The 21,072-nt window shown below is 42.4% G+C and overlaps 1 protein-coding gene across 1 annotated transcript in view; it reads left to right on the plus strand.

The window, feature by feature from the left end:
• Cmc2 (C-X9-C motif containing 2) overlaps positions 1 to 9,262 on the plus strand; it is a 31,765-nt gene extending 22,503 nt beyond the window's left edge. The window contains exons 3-4 of the mRNA XM_051201549.1: positions 5,172 to 5,243; positions 8,910 to 9,262. Of these exons, the coding sequence (XP_051057506.1) occupies positions 5,172 to 5,243; positions 8,910 to 8,996 (159 nt within the window). The 3' untranslated portion in view covers positions 8,997 to 9,262. The remainder of the gene's footprint in view (positions 1 to 5,171; positions 5,244 to 8,909) is intronic.
• Positions 9,263 to 21,072: the final 11,810 nt, after the last annotated feature.

Raw genomic sequence — 21,072 nt, forward strand, 5'->3', positions numbered from 1 at the left:
CCCGGCTTTGCATCTGATGTGACCAGGACTTGCCATATGTGCACTTTGATAGAATTTGTGTTAAAGCTGCAACCTTCTGCCTTTTGCTGGACTCTCTGAGGATGCTGGGTATGTACCACACACTGCCTCAGTGGTTGAATTGATAGGATGGTAGACTAAGTTGTCTAGCTTCTGGCCCCAATATGTGTAGCTGTTTTAATCTTTCTCTGTTATGAGGCTATCACTGTGGATGTCTCTTCCCATGCAGGGATTCTGCAGTGCCCTGTGGTCCTCTTGAAGTTCAGGCCCCTTCATCTCCACAGAGCCTGCCTTGCTTTGCTTTCGTCATTTTCCCCATGTTTCATGGTTTTTCTTGTGGTCTTTGCAGCCACATGTCATTTCCATGGCTGTCACTAGCCACAGGCTGCCTCTGATCGACTGGCCTATTTTGCCTACATTTGTCAGCAAGACTCAAATCATCTACACTTAAGTACAGAATGTAAAGCAGCTGCTTCCCTCAAAGCTGCTTGGAAGTCCTTGGTGGGTTTTTTTTTTTTTTTTTTTTTTTTTTTTCCTGATTTATAAAGGCGATATTTAAGAAATGCATGTCTTTGTAGACAGTCTAAAAAACCCAAGAAAGCATCAAGGAAACAGATGCTACCATTCCTTTGCCACCCAAAAATAAGTCACTAAGAATAGGCTTTACCAAGCATTTTTTCTTATCTCTGTGTTCTCCCCCCCACCCCCTTTGCAGGAGTCTTCCTATTAACATTTTAAAAGACTCACCTCTTTCTCTTGCTGAGAACATAAACACATAAACCTTCCAGTAATCTCAGACTTCAGGGTAGACTGGAAGGAGGGAGTGTTTGCTTTTTCCTCTTTTAGTTGGTTTTCTGCTCCTCGGGAGGGCACTGGCCAGTGCAGGGTTAAACTCAGTGGGTATCTTCAGCCACCTCCCTCTCCAGGCCAGCATTTGATCCCTTTTGCAACCTTGTCTCTTCCCTGGTTTTACTTAGCCTTGACTATGCTTGTCTCCTTGGCAGTCTTACCTCTGCCTTAAGCCTGTTTCTCGGCTATACCTCTTGAGAAATTTTTCTGTGATTAGGGCAACTGAAATCTCTAGCTCAAACATTTTATTTTTTTCTAAATTCTGTTTACCTCTACTGTACATTAACTCCATGGATTAGCTGTTCCACAAACAAATTCAACTTGTCCAGACAGACTCAGCTCCTTTTAAACTGTCCCCTCCTTTCTTCGTGACATCTACTTGTCAAAGCCAGCCAGTGCTGTCTCTAATTCCATCACTTCTCAGCCCCTGGGGATGTCTGCTGTCACTCTTATGGAAGGGTGAGAGTGAGCAGAACAGATAAGTACTTGGATTATTGGGGAAGTTTTCAAGTATTTAAATTTAGTATTATTATTGTTGTTTTACGAGACATGGTTTCCCTGTGTAACAGCCCTGGCTGTCCTGGAACTCGCTTTGCAGACCAGGCTGGCCTCAAACTCACAGAGATCTGCCTACTTTTGCCTTCCAAGTGCTAGGATTAAAGGCATGTGCCACCACCACCCAGCTTCAAGTATTTAAATTTATATAAAAATTCTATGTCTAATTTATTGAGTTCTTTGACAGTTTTGTATATTTTACAGCATTTTCTATTTATTCTTACTCCTCATCCTCTGTACCTCTCTTCCATACCTCTAGTGCCCCTCTTCACCGACCTCTCTCCCCCCCCCCCATTCATGCTTTTTTGTTTTGTTTTATCACCACTGATTTTTAACCAAGACCACCCATGTGCACGTCCTGGAGACAAAAATATTCTTGGGACCAAGGTATCCCTGAACTGTTGTTGTATGGAAATGGCTTCATTTTGTCTTCACTCTGCAATGAGAACAGGGTTAGGGTTCACTTCATTCACTGCTAATACCTTGGTGCCTGGTACACTTTCTCTATATAAAAGATGCTCAGATACCAACTCATCAGTTACTCCTTTGGGTTGGTTTCTAGAATACACACCCAGTACTAGCAGGTACAAGGAAACTTCAATCCACAGATACTTTGTACCAGTTACCCTTGGGTATTTGGGCTTGACATTTCCACTCCACAAAGTGTAATTCTCATTTGGGCTTAGCTAATATGAAAGGACAAAAGTTAGCTTTTATCTTAGATTTTAAAAATAAGGTGTGTGTATACAGGACAGCTGGAGAGATGCTTGGTTGGTAAATGCTGACTTCAAGTGTGAGGGCTGAGTTCTGAGGCAAGCACCTGTGTAAAAGCTGGGCACAGCAATGGGGGCCTGTTATTGGCCTGGGCAGGCTCAGACAAGAGGATCCCTGAGGCTTGCTAGCCAGCCAGTGTAGCCCAATTGGAAAACTCCAGGTACAGGAGAGACCCTGACTCAGAAAATAAGGTGGAGAGAGATTGAAGAAATCACCATCAGCCTCTGGCCTCCACACATGTGCATACAGGTTCATGGTCACACATGTATATGCATTGAGGTGGGGAGATATACATACATATATACATATGTATGTATGTGTGTGTATACACACACACACACACACACGGGGTGCTGTAGACACTAAGTACTATGCTATGAAGTGTCATTTCTTTTATTAGAAAGGGTAAAAACATATTTTCTCTATTTATTTGTTGTCATCGAAGTCATTTAGGGAAGACACAGGAAATGCTTGTTCTGAAAAGGCCATTGGGTAACAAAGAGGAAATCCTGAACTGTTTTATTCAGTGTCAACCTGAGAAGTGCTTCTATGGTAGTGGAGGAGGAAAGAGAAATAACACAAGGCATCCCTTACTAATTATGTGTTGTCTGGTTCCCTTGAAAGCCATAATTAGGAGAAAAAGAAAAACCTACTTATTACAGGCACAAGTTCAGCATTTACAGCAGATCATTATTGCAGATCACTGTGCTGCCCACCCCGCCTTAAATGTTGTGCAGTGCAAACACCCATGACTTTACTGAAGCCCGGGTCCTTAGCACCAGCTCAGCATCTGCCATGCAGCATTCATGGTTTTGACAACAGGGTTTGAAACATACATTAGATTTTTAGTTTTTCTCTTCCAACAAAGCAGACTTTGAATTGTAGACAGATTTTTAAAATTTTTTTTTGGAATTTATTTATTTTTTATGTGTATGGGTGTTTTGCCTGTATGTACATCTGTGCACCATATGCATACAGAGACCATGGAGGCCAGAAGAGGGCGTCATATCCATTGGAGCTGGAGTTACAACCCCTTGTTAGCCTTAGAATAGACCAGGGTCCTCTGTTAAGAGCAGGGGCTGAGCCATGGCTCCAGCCTGAACACAGGTTTTTCTTATAAACTTGTGGCTTCTTTATGTGGCTTATATAGCTCATCTAATGATACAGTATATGTCTGATGTATTTCGATGACATTTGGGATAGAGGCACATGAGAAAGTAGCTTTGGCAGCAAGCATTTTATTAAATAACTCCCCCCTCCCCCGAGACAGTGTTTCTCTGTTTAGATTTGTAGACCAGGCTGGCCTCGAACTCAGAGATTCACTTGCCTCTGCCTCCCAAGTGCTGAGACTAAAGGCACGCATCACCACTGCCAAGCTCTATTAACGTGTTAAAAAAAAAAAAAAGATTTTACATCAACACACACACACACACACACACACACGGAGTGCATGCATGCAGTACAGGTGCCAATAGAGGCCAGAAGAGCATGGGATCCCCTGAAACTGGAATTATACCTAGTGTGGGTCCTGAGAATTGGATCTGAGTTCTCTACAAGAGCAGCAAGCACTCTTAGACTTATCTCTGCAGCCCCTTAAATAACTTTCATTGATCAATGTTTGCTAGTGAAGTCAGTTTTCATGTCACTGAGGCTACACTGCAGTCACATCTCTCTAATAGGGATCAGATGGTATGTGCTAGTTAAGGAAATAGTTTAGGAAATTATACTTTTTTTATGAATTTATTTATATTTTACATTCCAATCCCAGTTCTCCCTCCTTTCCTTCTGATCTCCTCTTCCCCCTCCCACCATCCCACCTCTCATCTGCTCCTTAGAGAAAGTACAGCCTCCTCTGGGATGCCAACTAAGTCTGTCCCATCACCTTGTTGAGGCAGGACCAAATGCCCCCAGCCCCCATGTCTAAGCTGAGCAAGGTTTCTTTCCGTAGAGAATGGGCTCCACAAGGTCAATTTATACATTATTGTTAGATCTTGGTCCCACTGCCAGTGGCCTCATATACTGCCCAAACCACACCATTGTCACCTGTATTCAGGGTTCATAATTCAGTCCAATGCTGGTTCCCCAGTTGACAGTGTAGAGTCAGTGATCTCTTACTAGCTCTGGTCAGATGATTTTGTGGGTTTCTCCAGTGTGGTCTTGACTCCTTTATTCATATTAAAAACTTCTTAATTTTTTAATTATGTGTATGTGTTTTTCTGTAAGAGCATGTGCATGTGGCTACCTTTGGAGGCCAGAGGCATTAGATTCCTGTGGAGATGGAGTTATAAGTTCTTGTGAGCTGCCCATTGTGGGTGCTAGAAGCTGAACCTGGGTCCTGGAAAAGTAGCAAGTGCTTTTAACTGTTGAGTCATCTCTCCTGCTCTGTGATTAAACTTTTCCACTCTTCTGTGTTTTGTAGGATTTTAATGGGTTAAGAGAACTTTTTGTTTAAACTAAGAAAAGTGCGTGTGTGTGTGTGTGTGTGTGTGTGTATGTGTGTGTGTGTGTGTGTGTGTGTGCGTGCGTGCGTGCACGTGCATGAGTGTGGAGACCAATGTCTGATGTCTTTATCACTTTTGAGACAAAGTCTCTCGCTAATCTGGAGCTCATGGATTCAGCTAGGTGGCTGACCAGTGACCTCCCCCCAGGTTCTTCCTGTCCCCACCTTCCTGGGCTGCTCGAATTTTGTATGGGTGCTGGGGTTGTAACTCATGTCCTTGTGCTTACAAGCATTCCACCCACCAAGTCAACCATAATTCACATTTGTTGTTGTTTTTCCCCTGAAAGCACTCATTCCTGCCTTGGAGGGAGGATGGGTAGCAGTAATGTCCCTAGGTATTTTGTTTAACTCTTAATTGCTTACTAACAGAGCCACACAATAGACCTCATATCCATAGAGCATCTGTTTATGATCTGTGTTTCAGAGACGTTAGCATATTATGAGATGAAATATTTTACTTCTTTCTCCCCTTTAGCACAACATTCTGAAATTTTTTGGCCATTGTAATGATCTTGATCGGGAAATGAGAAAGTGCTTGAAGAATGAGGTAAGAACCGTGTAAACAGCATAACAATTTTGAATATTATATTGTTGCCATTATTACATTTCCTATAATTTTAGTCTTGACAGAAAATCAACTTTATTTGTAGAGCATTCTCTTTAAAACCAAGAGGACTGACTCCTGCTTTGGGTACAGTTTTAGAACATTGTCCCCTATCTTAGGGTTTCTATTGCTACGAAGAAACACCATGACCATGGCCACTCTTAGAAAGGAAAACATTTAACTGGAGTGGCTCGCTTACAGTTTTGGAGGTTCAGTCCATTATCATTATGACAGGGTGCATGGTGGCAGGCAGATGTGGTACTGGATAAGTAGCTGAAAGTTCTTACATTTTGACTCACAAGCAGCAGGAAATGGTCTTATTCACAGGGTACTGCTTGAGAATATATGAGACCTCAAAGCTGGCCTCTATAGTGATACACTTCCTCCAACAAGACCACATCTATTCCAACAAGGCTACACCTGCCATTAGTGCCACTCTCTTTGGGGGTCATTTTCTCTCAAACCACCACACCCCCTTTCTTGCATGCACACAAGTGGAGAAGGCGTCTTTGCTTTCATTGAAAAATTCAAGGTGGATGAACTCAAGCTTCAAGAAATCAAGGAGTTACTTCAGTGACAGTGATTAGTTGGTTTGTAGGTAACTAAGAGTCTTTGGCCCTCAATTTCCTTAAGTAAAGTGAGGATGCTAATCATAGGCTCTTTCCATCTTTCGTGAGAATCTTGGATTCTGTGTGCTGTGAACAAGACACAGGGATTTAGTGTGATCATCTCCGGACACTGGTTTGCCAATAGCCCCATCTTTATGGAGACATTTTCTCAATTGAGGGTCTCCTCTCTGATGACTCTAGCTTGTGTCTAGATGACTTAAAACTAGTCAGTACAACTGCCCTGTATTTAATGTTGCTTCATTCTGCAGCTTATGAATGTTGTCCTGTCCAATCTTTGTTCTCTATTCCCTAGTCTGCTTTACTCCTTTAGTTCCTGTGTTCTTAAGAGTGGCTCCACCTGGTGGCAGTGGTGGCAAACACCTTTAATCCCAGCACAGAAGCAGGTGGATGTCTGTGAGTTTAAGGCCATCCTGGTCTACAAAGCAAGTTCCAGGACAGCCAGGGCTGTTATAACAGAGAAACCTTGTCTTGAAAAACAAAAATAAACAAACAAAAAAAGTTTGGACCTTTTAAAAAAAGTAAGTATATGTGTGTGGGTATGTGCACATGCTCAGAAGCTACAGGTGTTGGGTCACCAGAGCTGGAGGTTACTTAAGGTGGCTATGAACTGCCTGGTATGGGTGCTGAGCACTAAGATTGGTTCCTCTGCAGAGCTGCACAGGCTCCAAACCAGTGTGCTGGAGTATCTGATGCCCCTTTGAAAGGGTCTGCCTGTTTCTTCCTCTCTCTCTGGCCTTTTCCTTGGTTGTCACTGCATTTGCACCTCCTTTGTTCCTGTTGCTTCATTGTTAATGTCCTGTTTATCCTGTCTTTTGATGGTGTCTTGTGAGTGACTTTACATTCACCCTTCCCCCCTTTTTGTTCAAAGGCCATCTTGACTTCCTACATTAGCATAGGCTTATTAACTACATTAGTATAAACTTGACTTCAGTTTGCTCTATAATTCCTTTTAATGGCTTACTCCATGTGTCACCTTCTGAACACTTACCTTTAGATTCTCTTCTCTCCTGGTTGCTGCAGAGAGTCCAGTGTCAAAATCTTTTTTCCTAGAGTACATGTTGTCTGTGTTCTAGAATAGTGTTTTGTATTGTTTTCTCCCAAATAGTCCTATTGTTATGTTTTGTTTTTGAGATGGGGTCTCATAGAGCCCACACTGCCTTGGCCTCCTGCACCTACAAGTTTGGTTAAAGAGTCCCTGGTAAGGTCCTCCCTTACCACTTCCCTGGTACTGATTTTTTTTCTTTTTTTAATATAGGATTTTGTTTCGTAGCCCATTTGTCCAAGAACCCAGTTCTTTGAACTCAGCCAGAATTACCAGTATGACCTGCTATATCTAGCCTGGAGTAGCCTTTGGGTGAAGAAAACAGTTTGAAAAGCTATCATTCAAGGGATGAGAACATGGCTCATTGGGTGGGTGCTTGTGGTCTAGTAGACCACCTAAATTCCATCGCTGGGACATGCATGGTGGAAGGGGAGAATGAACCAACAATTTTCCTCTGGCCTCTACACTTGAGCAATGACATATGTGCACTCACATACATAAACAGAGAGAAAATAATTTTTGTTTGTTTGTTTGCTTGTTTATTGAGACAGGGTCCCACTATTTAGCTCTGGGTGTCTTGGAATTCATTTTGTAGACCAGGCTGGCCTGAAATTCATAGACCTAGCTACTTCTGCCTCTAAGTGCTAGGATTAAAAGCACGTGCCATTATGTCTAGTAATAAATGCAATTTTTAAAAACTGCCCTTCAAAAGGGTTTATACAGTTTTTCAATCAAAATCTGAAGTTTGAAATTGTATTGATTGAAACTTTTTAATGATTTTATGGCCTGGCTTTTTGTGTTTGTGGCTTCTGCCCTAGATAAGTAGAGGAGTTTAAAAGTTGAAAATTTTCATATTTTTTCTTCTTGGGGATAGGAGAGGAATTCAGTCAGGTCCTTACTTCGATCTTCTTTCTTTCCTTGTCTCTGGCTCCTGAAAGATGTTCCATTGTTGATATATGCTCACATTTTAATTCATTTTCTCTCTTTCCCCTTCCCTAGGGAGGAATAATTAATTTTTAAAAATACATATCTATCTATTTGTAGCATATAAACACATGTTTATTAAAGCATTCTGTTTTGAATGTAGTTTAATAAGCATGTGAGAAAATCAAAGTGTTCTTCCAAAAGAGCGGCTGCGTGCTCTATTACCTGTAACCTACAATGGCCACTGGCCATATGTCCACACAGGTACTGCAGCTGCAAACCTCCGAGGTGAAAACTGCATTGAGAGCAAGCCATTTGCACAAGCTTAGGGTTTGTGGAGGATCAAATGTGACAGTTGATGATGGAGAAATACTGGAATGTTCACCTGCTGAAATTACCCTGGGAATCAGTGGGAGGTTGTGAATGCTGAGAGCTGTTTCCTTCTCATGGTGTTTAGAGAAACATATCAGAAGTAGGCTCCCTCACCCCTCTCTGCCAGTCACTTGAGTATTGTGTTCAAGTCTAGTTCTGAATTTTTAATAGAGTGTTGCTATTGAAGTGCCCTATAGGATAAGCCATTTTGTAGGCAACAGAAGAAAAAGGCCACTCCCTGTAAACACTTGGAGTAACATTTGGCCTAGACAAGAGGAAAAGAGAGTCATCGTTGGCCATCAGTTACTTGAAGATTAAAGAGGCAAGGGTAATGGAAGGCAGGAGGGGAGTTTACCATCCAGCAGCTGAACAGGCTGCTCTCAAGGTAGTGGCACCAGTAATTAGACAGGAGCTGCTGGGGCAAGAGCAGAATGCATCTGTCCAAAATGCCCCTTGACTCCTTTGGGAGGACCTTGGTGAAGTGGCCGTCCATGCTGCTGTTGACGAGTCTGTGTTGAATAAGGGATCACTACCTCTAATGGCAGATTCCATGAATGAAAGACAGAGTCTCGTCAGTAAAAACATTCATCATTAACTGATGGTGGTGTAACTTGTCTCTGCTTCTCTCCCTTTTCCTTCCAGTATGCAGAGAGGAGGGCCAGGAGCAAGGAGCAAGGTATTGCCATGCGAAGGAGGCTTTCCCATCATCCAGAGGAAGGTGGAAAATAGGTTTACTGGATGCCCTGACTAGGAGACCTGAAGAAGGCTGGTAGCTGGAAGAATCCCTTCTTTTTGGTCTCTACAGTCCTTTGAATGAAAAGTGACCCATGAAGAGCTGAACTGTGGAGAAACATGAGAATGCGGATTCTCAGGACTTGTTGAACAAAAGCCTTTAGTGCCATGGGCTGTCTGCAGGACAGTTTCAGCTGCTACTGCCCCGAGCTTTCATCCACCTAGTACTGACTCACCTCCCACAATAAAGAAATTGGACAGTTGTCCTCCTTTTCCTTTAACCCTCTCAGGACAAGAGAGAAAGGGATGCCAGTAGGTTCTGCTACTTGAGAACATGGTAGTTGAAGATTAGGCTCTGAAGACAAAAGCTAACATGGGAATTCTGGGGAAGAGATTTTCTGAAAACTCATATATTTTTAATTAGCTTTCCAATTATGGATGGGAAAAACTTGAAAAAAATTGGACCTGTACATGTTTCTTGCCACTCTTTAAATATTACAGCATACACAGTCTTCATATTAGGCATATAGGAAGCTAGAGCTGGTGTGGCCACAGGTGAAAATGTATAGGTTTTATGTAAATACTTTGCCCTTAAGGGATTTGAGCATCTGCAGATTTGAGTAGTGGATGGTCCTAGGAACATTTCTGCCCAAACCTTTGGGGTGATGACTTACGTGGATAACATTGCATCCAGTTAGTGACCCATGGGACTCTTCATTTGGTACCATTTGATCCTGGGCTTTAGCTTTAGAAACTCAGAGCTCTTCATGTGTTCACTCTTGGCTCCTAGTTCACGGGTACTACTTCTACTGGTTCCTGAGACCTTTGACAGTTTGGGAGCCAGCAGTTTCAGCCACAGCTCCAGCAGGGCTTCTCGGGGCTATGCAGAAGCTATAAGCTTCTGGTTGTGTCCGGTGTGTAGTGCTTATGTGAGACTTGGGTTTTAATAAATGATTTTCCTGTTGCAGGAGAAGTTGGACATTTCAATTTGCAGAGTGGCTAAACAGGATAACATAGCCGATGAAAGGAGTGGGGACCAGAATTCTTTTTTTTTTTTTATTTATTTTTATTTAATTTTATATAACAAAGTCCAATTAAATGAAAACAAACATTTATACACAATATTTGGGAATTTGGGCGTCGTTCTTTCCAAACTACTTCCTGCTGGTTAGGGGCGCTGTCTTGGGGGATTCGAAGAAGATTCAGATATCCTAGCTGTAGTCTGCAGGGCTGTTTTGTCCAGCTGTTTTGAATGTAGGATCAGCTTGTACTCTGTTTCAGGCGGTCTGGTGTGATCAAACCACATTAGTCTGGAAGGAATCCACATCTTTTCATTTTCTGTGGAAACAAAAGTAGAAATACTTTTCCCCAGTAACTTGTTCTTCAACTTAAATTTTGGAGTCAAAGCGTTTTTTTTTTTAATTTATTATTTTACATGTCGATCCCAGTTCCCTCTCCCTCCCTCCCTCCCCTCCAGCCCTCCCTCCCTCCTTCCCTCCCTTTTGCCCTCTCTGCCCTCTCCCATGCACTCTAAACACCCTCCCCTCCCAACCCCCCACCACAATACCATATGTAGGGGAATGCCATCCAGTTGGGGTCATGTAGATCTGATGGGTCCTATGAAGTAGGGACTAGGGCTTCTCTCCTATCTCTAGAATAAGGCAGTTATCCCTCCATGGGGGATATGTTTGCAAAGTCCTTTTGTGCACCAGGGATACATCCTGGCTCCACTGTCTGAGGTCTCTTAGACTGCTCAGACCTTCTGGCAGAGACCCATATTCAGGGGGGTCCGAGTCAGTCCCCTGTTGGCTTCCCAGCTATCAGTCTTGTGGCCCTTAGCTCCTCCTTGTTCAGGTAAGCTGTCTCTATGTACTTCTACCGCATGGTCTTGTCCTCTCCATCTGCTTCTGGGTTCTAGTTCGACTCAGTGTTTATGTATGGGTGTTTGATCCTGTTTTCAACAGGCATTAGTTGAGGGCTCCATGGAGAAGTTAGTTGTTGATCTCACTCTCCGGGAAGAGCATTTATGATAGCCTTTCCACGGGAGCTGAGATTGTTAGTTGGGAGCAGTCTTGTAGTTCCCTCGACCTTTCTTTGTGTTCAACTTTATCTTCAAACCAATATTGGCTCCCTCTTTTATGTTCTCTCTCTCTGTCTCTGTCTCTCTCTCTCTCTCTTTCCTATTTTCCATTCCTAACCAGGCTCAATCCTCCTGGTCGCACATGCCTTCCTCTCCTCCCTCTCATTTTCTCCTACTTCTCTCTCCATTAGCTGTCCTCCCCCACTTTACCTGAGGTCTGGAGGACTTGTCCCTTCCCAGTTCGGTGAGGGACTTTATATGAATCTCTTAGAATACAACTTGTATCTAAGTTCCTCTGGTGATGTGAATTATAGGCTGGTGATCATTTGATCTAGTTCTAAAATCCATATATGAGTGAGTACATACTGTGTTTCTCTTTTTGTGACTGGGTTACCTCATTCAGGATGGTTTCTTCAAGTGCCATCCACTTGCCTGCGAATTTCAAGATACCATTATTTTTTTCTGCAGAGTAGTATTCCATTGTGTAGATGTGCCACATCTTCATTAACCATTCTTCAATTGAGGGGCATCTAGGTTGCTTCCAGGTTCTTGCTATTACAAATAGTGCTGCTATGAACATAGTTGAACAGATGTCTTTGTTGCATGGATGTGAATCCTTTGGGTATATGCCTAAGAGGGGGATTGCCGGGTCCTGTGGTAAACTAATTCCCATTTTCCTGAGGAACCGCCATACTGATCTCCAAAGTGGCTGTATGAGTTTGCACTCCCACCAGCAGTGGAGGAGTGTTCCACTTTCTCCACATCCTCTCCAACCTAAGTCATCACTGGTGTTTCTAATTTTAGCCATTCTGGCAGGGGTAAGATGGTATCTCAAAGTTGTTTTGATTTGCATTTCCCTGATAGCTAAGGATGTGGAGCATTTTCTTAAGTGTCTTTCAGCCTTTTTGATTTCCTCCATTGAGAATTCTTTCTTCAGTTCTGTACCCCATTTTTTAATAGGGTTATTTGGTGTTTTGTTGACTAGTTTCTTGAGTTCTTTGTATATTTTGGAGATCAGCCCTTTGTCGGATATAGGATTAGTGAAAATCTTTTCCCAGTCAGTGGGCTGCTGTTTGGTCTTGTCCACTGTGTCCTTTGCCTTACAGAAGCTTCTAAGTTTGAAGAGGTCCCATTTATTAATTGTTTCTTTCAGTGTCTGTGCCCCTGGAGTTATGTTCAAGAAGCGGTCTCCTATACCAATTTGTTCAAGGGTACCTCCTACTTTCTCTTCTAAGAGGTTCAATGTGGCTGGTCTTTGATCCATTTGGACTTGAGTTTTGTGCATGGCGACAGACATGGGTCTATCTGCACTCTTCTACACACCCTCATCCAATTGTGCCAGCACCATTTGTTGAAGATGCTGTCCTCGCCCCATTGTATAATTTTAGCTGTTTTGTCGAAAATCAGGTGTTCATAGGTGCGTGGATTAATATCAGGATTTTCAATTCGATTCCATTGGTCTACCTGTCTATTTTTATGCCAATACCAGGCTGTTTTCAGAACTATAGCTCTGTAGTAGAGATTAAAGTCAGGAATGGTGATGCCTCCTGAAGTTCTTTTATTGTATAGGGTTGTTTTGGCTATCCTGGGTCTTTTGTTTTTCCATATAAAGTTGATTATTATCCTTTCAAGGTCGGTGAAGAATTGTGGTGGGATTTTAATGGGGATTGCATTGAATCTGTAGACTGCTTTTGGTAAGATTGCCATTTTTACTATGTTTATCCTACCTAACCAAGAGCATGGGAGGTCTTTCCATTTTCTGGTATCTTCTTTAATTTCTTTCTTTAGAGTCACAAAGTTCTTATTATATAGATCTTTTACTTGTTTGGTAAGCGTTACACCAAGATACTTTATGTTGCTTGTGGCTATTGTAAAGGGTGATGTTTCTCTGATTTCTTTCTCTGCCTCTTTGTCGTCTGAAAAAAATAGGGCTACTGATTTTTTTTTTGAGTTTATCTTGTATCCTGCTAGTTTGCTGAAGGTGTTTATCAGCTGTAGGAGTTCCCTGGTAGAGTTTATTGGGTCGCTTATGTAAACTATCATATCATCTGCAAATAGAGACAGTTTGACTTCTTCCTTTCCAATTTGGATGCCCTTGATCTCCTTTTGTTGTCTTATAGCATTAGCTAGAACTTCTAGTACAATATTGAAGAGATATGGAGAGAGAGGACAGCCTTGTCTTGTTCCTGATTTTAGAGGAATTGGCTTAAGTTTCTCTCCATTCAGTTTGATGTTGGCAGTTGGTTTGCTGTATATTGCTCTTATTATGTTTAGGTATGTTCCTGTTATCCCTGACCTCTCTAATACCTTTATCATGGAAGGGTGTTGAATTTTATCGAAGGCTTTTTCCGCATCTAGGGAGATAATCATATGGTTTTTCTTTTTCAGTTTGTTTATATGGTGGATCACGTTGATAGATTTTCGTATGTTAAACCATCCCTGCAATCCAGGTATGAAGCCTACTTGATCATGGTGGATGATTTCTCTGATGTATTTTTTAATTCGGTTTGCCATTATTTTATTGAGTATTTTTGCATCGATGTTCATCAGGGATATTGGTCTGTAGTTTTCTTTCTTAGTTGTGTCTTTGTGAGGTTTGGGTACCAAAGTTATTGTGGCCTCATAAAAAGTGTTTGGCAATAAACCTTCTGTTTCTATCTTGTGGAACAGTTTGAGGAGTAGTGGTATTAGTTCTTCCTTGAATGTCTGGTAGAATTCTGCACTGAATCCATCTGGCCCTGGACTTTTTTTTCGTTGGAAGGCTTTCGATGACTGCTTCTATTTCATTTCGGGTTATAGGTCTATTTAAGTTGTTTGTCTGTTCTTGATTTAATTTTGGTAAGTGATAGTTATCCAGAAACTTGTCCATTTCCTTTGAATTTTCAATTTTTGTGGAATACAGATTTTCAAAGTATGACCTGAAAATTGTCTGGATTTCCTCTGTGTCTGTTGTTATGTTCCCCATTTCGTTTCTGATTTTGTTAATTTGCATGTTCTGTCTCTGCTTTTTCGTTAATTTGGATAAAGGTTTATCTATCTTGTTGATTTTCTCAAAAAACCAATTCTTTGTTGCATTGATTTTTTGTATTGTTTTCCTGGTTTCTATTTTGTTGATTTCAGCCCTCAAGTTGATTATTTCCTGGCGTCTGCTCCTGCGGGGTGAATTCGCTTCTCTCTGTTCTAAGGTTTTCAGTTGGGCTGTTAATTCATTTATGTGACTATCCTCTGTTTTCTTCATATGGGCACTTAGTGCAATGAACTTCCCTCGTAGCACTGCTTTCAAGGTGTCCCATAAGTTCGGGTATGTTGTATCCTCATTCTCGTTGAATATTAGAAAGTCTTTAATTTCTTTCTTTATTTCTTCTTTGACCCAGGAGTGGTGCAATTGCACATTGTTCAGTTTCCATGAGTTTGCAGGTTTTCTGCTATTTGTGTTGTTGTTGAATTCCAATTTTAAAGCATGGTCGTCCGATAAGATACAGGGGACTATTCCTATTCTCTTGTATCTGTTGAGGTTTGTTATGTCACCTAGTATGTGGTCAATTTTAGAGAAGGTTCCATGTGGAGCAGAGAAGAAGGTATATTCTTTTGTCTTTGGATGGAATGTTCTATAGATGTCTGTTAGCCCCAGTTGAGACATAACTTTTGTTAATTCTTTTGTTTCTTTGTTGAGTTTCTGATTTGTGGTCCTGTCTAGTGTTGAGAGTGGTGTATTGAAGTCTCCCACTATAAGTGTGTGAGGTTTTATATGAGCTTTGAGTTTTAGTAGTGTTTCTTTTACGAATGTGGGTGACTTTGTATTAGGGGCATAGATGTTCAGAATTGAGACTTTGTGTTGATGGATTTCTCCTGAGATGAATATGAAATGACCGTCTTCATCTCTTTTGACTAGTTTTGGTTTGAAGTCTAGCTTGTTAGATATTAGGATAACTACGCCTGCTTGCTTCTTATTTCCATTTGATTGGAAAATCTTTTCCCAACCCTTTACCCTGAGGTAATGTCTATCTTTGGAGCTAAGATGTGTTTCTTGTATGCAGCAGAAGGATGGATTCTGTCTTCGTATCCATTCTGTTAATCTGTGTCTTTTTATAGGTGAGTTAAGACCATTAATGTTGAGGGTGAGTAAGGTCCATTGATTGTTGATGCTTGTTTGGTTTAGGTTTGTTGTTGGCAGTGGTATTGTGAATATATTTGTTCTGCTTCACCCTAGGTTCCTGGTGTAGTTGGATTATCTGTTGCCTACATTTTTGTGGGCGTAGTTACCTTCCTTGGGTTGGAATTTTCCTTCCAATACTTTCTGTAGGGCTGGATTTGTAGATACATATTGGGAAAATCTGGTTTTGTCATTGAATATCTTGTTCTCTCCATCTATATTGACTGAGAGTTTTGCTGGATATAGTAGCCTAGGCTGGCATCCATGTTCTCTTAATACTTTTAGAACATCTATCCAGGACCTTCTGGCCTTGAGGGTTTCCATTGGGAAGTCAGGTGTAATTTTTATAGGTCTGCCTTTATATGTTACCTGTCCTTTTTCCTTCGCTGCTCTTAATATTCTTTCTTTATTCTGTATGCTAGGTGTTTTGATTATTATATGTCGAGGGGTCTTTTTTCTTTGTCCAGCCTATTTGGGGTTCGGTATGCTTCTTGTACTTTTATGGGCATGTCCTTCTTCAGATTTGGAAAGTTTTCCTCGATGATTTTGTTGAATATGTTTTCAGCACCTTTGAGCTGGGCTTCCTCACCTTCCTCTATGCCTATTATTCTTAGGTTTGGCCTTTTCATGGTGTCCCACATTTCCTGGATGTTGTGTGTTAAGGATTTGTTGGGTTTATGGTTTTCTTTGGTTGATGAATCTATTTCTTCTAGTTTATCTTCTGTGCCTGAGATTCTCTCTTCCATCTCTTGAATTCTATTGGTTATGCTTGTGTCCGTGGTTTCCGATTTTTTGCCCAGCTTTTCAATTTCCAGCTTTCCTTCCATTTGTGTTGCCTTTATTTTCTCAATTTCGGTTTTCAAGTCTTGAACCGTTTCCTTCACCTGGTTAATTGTTTTTTCTTGGCTTTCTGTACTTTCCTTAAGGAATTTGTTCATTTCTTCCACTTTTTTGTTTGTTTTTTCCTCCATTTCTTTAAGGGATTTTCTCATATCTTCTTTGAGGGCCTCTATCATTTTTATGATGGTGATTTTTAAGTCGTACCCTTCTGCTTCCTCTGCTTTGTTGTTGTGTTCCATTGTAGTTGGTGTAGATTCCCTAGATTCTGGTGGTGTCATGTTTGTCTTTCTGTTGTTAGGTGTTCTCTTGTATTGCCTTCTTCCCATAGTTTCTTCCAGTAGGTGTTGGTGGTGTCTCTTCCCTCTCTCTATGGTCCTTCCCCGATTGGCTTATGTGGATCAAAGATTCAATGTCTGTAGTTCTGTGTGGTCCAAGCTCTCTAGGAGGTTTCTCTGCAGACAGGGATCCAGGGATGGGATCAAGTATGAGGATCCAGAAGAAGATGCCAGCAGGTACTCACAGTGGTCCTCTGGCCAATAGCTCTGGCCAATAGCTCTGGCCAATGACTGACAGAAGAGGACGAGGGCTGAGCTTGAACTTGAGAAGGTTTTGCAGGGTAGTGGGATCTCACTGGAAACTCTCCAGCTGAGACCTCTTTCTTTGGCAGGGGCCCGGATTTGGGGGTCAAGGATCTTGCCCGCAGGAACACCGAGTGGACCCGCAGAGATAGGCGGATCTCTGGGAGGGGCCCGGGACTCCAGCAGAGGACTGGAGGCGGGGTCAGAGACCAAGCAGGTGGAAATTAAGGTGGGACCAGAATTCTTGAAGTCCCTTCTGTGAAAGCTGATATGGATAGAACCTTACAGCAAACCGATAAACTGACTGTTAATCATAGTCAGTTACAGTTACAAAAGCCCCATGGTTACTGAGGTGTTAAGAAAATGTGGCAAGGGCACTTGTGCCCAGTGTTCTTGGAGTCATTTCAGGAAAGCTTTTTGGTGAAGGTGACCTTTGCCAAGATAAACTGGGATACTGTCAATATACTAGCAGGGCATCAGTGGGACTGGAAGGTGAAGCTGATGGCAGAGTGGAGAGAGCCTACAAAGCTCTGAGTTTTGTGATTCCTTCTGCAGTACTGATTTTAGTTTGTAGTGGAGAGAGTTGATGAATGAGCTGTTTCAGACTGTATTTTAATGAGATTTTTCTGATTGTAGTTTTGGGGAAAAAAATCAGTTCTTTTGTTCAAGGCAGCCAGAAAAGCAAAGCAGGATCCAGTTGTGCTAACTGGAGCAGCTAGCCCTGTTCCCAGTATCTGCTTGTTTACAGGAAAATGGACATCAGAGCAGTGCCGGTGACAAGACCTAACAGAACTTGCTGGTAGCACTAACTGGGTAACACGCCTTCCCAGAGCCCCCAAGGATGGCTGAGTTGCCCTATGTTTCAGTCCTAAAAGGCTCCTGGAGCAAGTCAGTCTTGCTCAAGTTGATGATTGAATGACCGCATGCTAAGTGGGTTGAGGAAGGGACTGAGACCTGCATAGGCTTGTGGCTCAGAAGCAGAGTTTAGGGTCTCAAAGGCCTAAGCCTAACTCATTAGATTAGCAACCAGCTCCAGCTGAATCCTACAAATGGTCATGGGCTATCACTAAGTTCATTAATTGTGCCACTTCGGCCTCTGGTTCAACTCTAATATTGATGTTTTTTAATGGTATATATGCATGTGTTTATACAATTCACTCATGTGTAGGTGTGTGTGTGTATGTGTATGTGTATGTGTGTGTGTGTGTGTGTTTGCATGTAGAGACTAGAGATTGGCAGAGTTCAAAGCACCTCAAGCCTGGATGCTGAGTAATCATTAGAAATAAATAGGAGCTAGCCTGTATGTGCCCATGTATCCAGGGCAGCACACATGAAAGCCAAGAACTCTTCACTGGGTTTCATCTCCAGCTGAGATAACATGCTTTTGCTTTAATGAATGTTGTACTCAGGAGCAGTTTGGTCACAGTTCTGTTTGTTTTGTCTTGTTTCCCATTGGATCTAGGCCTCAGCTTCCTGTGATGACATTTCTCATCCCTGCGGGAGCCACTTTCCTAATCGGAATTTATCATACTTAGTAGTAACGGTGAGATTCTGTGCAGGGTGATTCTCTTGCTCTAGTCTGGCTTCCATCTGGGCTATCTGCATTCCTGCCTGGGAAGCCCTGTACTGAGCACCAGCCATTCTCAGTCCCCGTGAAGTACACACTCAAAGCTCTGGCAACTTAAGCTCTGTCTGCCTTAGAGCTTAAGGGTCAGGAAACACTGTGGAGCTGAGCAACATGAACAAGGCAGAGTGGGAAAGAGGGGGAGCTGGGAGGGTCCATGTTGCCCGGGCCTTGGGAATCATAGCATGCAAATAGTTACTATTTATTATATATTGTATGGAATGCTTTCAAGAGGGGGTTGGTCATGACCTTCCTTGAATTTTTTCTGAAATAATTTTTTCAGATTTTTGTTTCATTCATTCAACTGCTTTGCCTGTACATATGTCTGTGCACCACATGTATGCCTGGTGTCTGAGAAAGCGGTGAGCCTCCATGTGTGTGCTGGGAATCAAACCCTGGTCCTCCACAAGAACAAGTGCTTTTTTTTTTTTTTTAAATTGGGCTTGCTTTCCTTTTCAGAGGTTTAGTGCATTAACATGGCAGGAGCACAAGAGCACACAGGTAGAAATGGTGCTGGATAAGTAGCTGAGAGTTTTACATTTGGATCTGCAGGCGACGGGAAGAGACAGTGAGCCACTGGGTCTGGCTTCGCCTGTTGAAAGCTTAAAGCCCACCTCCAGTGACATACTGCCTCCAACAAGGCCACACCTAGTTCTTTCAAATAGTGCTATTCCCCAATGACAAAGCTTTCAAATCTATGAGCCTATGGGGGCCATTCCTATTCAAACCATTCCTCCAGTCCCTGACCCCCATAGCCTTGAAGCTATATCATAATTCAGAAATGCCTTCAGTTCAACTCCAAAAGACCCCATAGTCTATAATGGTTCCCAACACTGTTTCAAAGTCCGAAGTCTCTTCTGAGACCCAGGGCAATCTCTTAACTGCTACTCCTGACAAAATCAGTATCAAAAAGCAGATCACATACTTCTGGCATACAATGGGACAGAGTATACATTACTGTTACAAAAGGGAGGAAAGGGAATAAGGGAGTAAGGAAATACTGGACAAAGCAAAACTCACCAGGGCAGACTCCAAATTGAGTCTCCACATCTGATGCCAAAGCACTCTTCAGACCTCCTTTCAGCTTTGTTGACACAACACACTTCTCTCTCTTGGGCGGGTCACACACCCAGTCTGCATCTTTCCTACAACAAATGCCAACTCTCCAGCTCCATTCCTTACATTTTATCTTTGTGCCTTCTGGGAAAGAATAGTGATAGTTAATTCAAACCAGTGACAAGGCCTGTCATACAGGGTTGCAGTGAGGATTCATTGAGATGTATATAAGAGCAAATTCTCTGGCATAAAATAAAGGCTGTGTCAGTATAACTGCACAGGATATTGGAGACAGTTCCCCTATATTTTCATAGTATGTACCACATCACTTGGGTCTATCCCTCTTGGGCCGGAGATCACTGATGGGGGAGGGCCAGAGTGTAGGACTAGCTAGAAGCTAGAAGGAGGGCCAGGTCCATAGAAGTCACCCTGTCCTGGTTTGCTTTCTATTGCTTTGGTAAGATACCCATGTAACTTGAGGAGGAAAGGGTTTATTTCACTTTGCAGGTTTTGGTCATGCAGAGCAGGAACTTGGAGGCAGGAGCTGAATCAGAAGCCATGGAATAAGGCTGCTTACTGTTCAGCTCTTCATAGCTTGCTCAGCCTGCTTTCTTAGTACCACCTGCAACTCAGTACCACCAGCCCAAATATGGCAGCATTCATAATGGGTTCTTCCCACATTGTCACAAACTAATTAAATGCCCACAGATCTGCTTATAGGCCAATCTGATGGAGGTGTTCTGTCAGCTGAGGTTCCTTTCGTACCAAATGTGGTGATTTGAATGAGCTGTCTGCCATATTCTTGTTCATTTGAAAACTTGGTCTCCAGTTGTAGTGCTGTTGGAGATTCCTTAGGAGGCGTGGCCTTGTTGGAGCAACTGTGTCATGGGGGGTAGACTTCAAGGTCTCAAAAGCCATGTGACTTGCCTAGTTTACTCTGTTTCCTGTTTGTGGTTTGAGGTGTGAGTTCTTAGCTTCCAGAACCAACAGCCACATCTGCTGCCTGCTGTCCCTGCCGTTATGGATACTAACCCTCTGGAGCTACAACCCCAAATAAACCCTCCCTCCTAGAAGTTGCTTTAGTCATGGTGTTTCATCACACCAACTGAAAAGTAATTAATACATCTAATTACTCAAGCTGTGTCAAGTAAAACAAACAAAAACAAAAAAAGCATATACCCCAACCTAACCCACTGTCCTGGCTCCTTGGCCCCATTCATGGATGGAAAGGCTGACTATTGCCTTCTATGATCATTCCACCTCTGATTTACACCTTGTCTGTACTTCCCCTGATTTTCTTCACCTTGCTGTAGTCAAGGGTGGAATCTCCCTGCTATTCTATCTAGAGCAAAGAATAGTTTTGACTTTTTTTTCTGGGTGCAAAGGAGCAGAACCCTCTTCCCTTCTCACTTTTGTAGAGCACATTGCTGGGTGCTGCAGCTAAGTGACGATCAGGGAGATGGTGCAGGATCTCATGACTGCAGCTGCAACCTAAGTTAGCTTCGGAGGCTCAGCTTTCCTTCTGTGGGAACTGGGGAGGCATTTGGTCTGCTGGATGCTGAGTACATGAATACATACACCAACTTCCTGCGCCTTGAGGTCATAAGGTACAGTCTTGGAAGTTGAAGGATTCAGGCCAAGGTTTTGCTGAGAAATCTAATTTTGTGGAACACTGAGCTCTGATGCTCTTCTCACAACAAATTTACTAATGCTTATTGCAAGAAGTAGAATTTTATTTAAGA

Source organism: Phodopus roborovskii, unplaced genomic scaffold (genome assembly GCF_943737965.1).
Source record: "Phodopus roborovskii unplaced genomic scaffold, PHOROB, whole genome shotgun sequence".
NCBI classification, from domain to species: domain Eukaryota; kingdom Metazoa; phylum Chordata; class Mammalia; order Rodentia; family Cricetidae; genus Phodopus; species Phodopus roborovskii.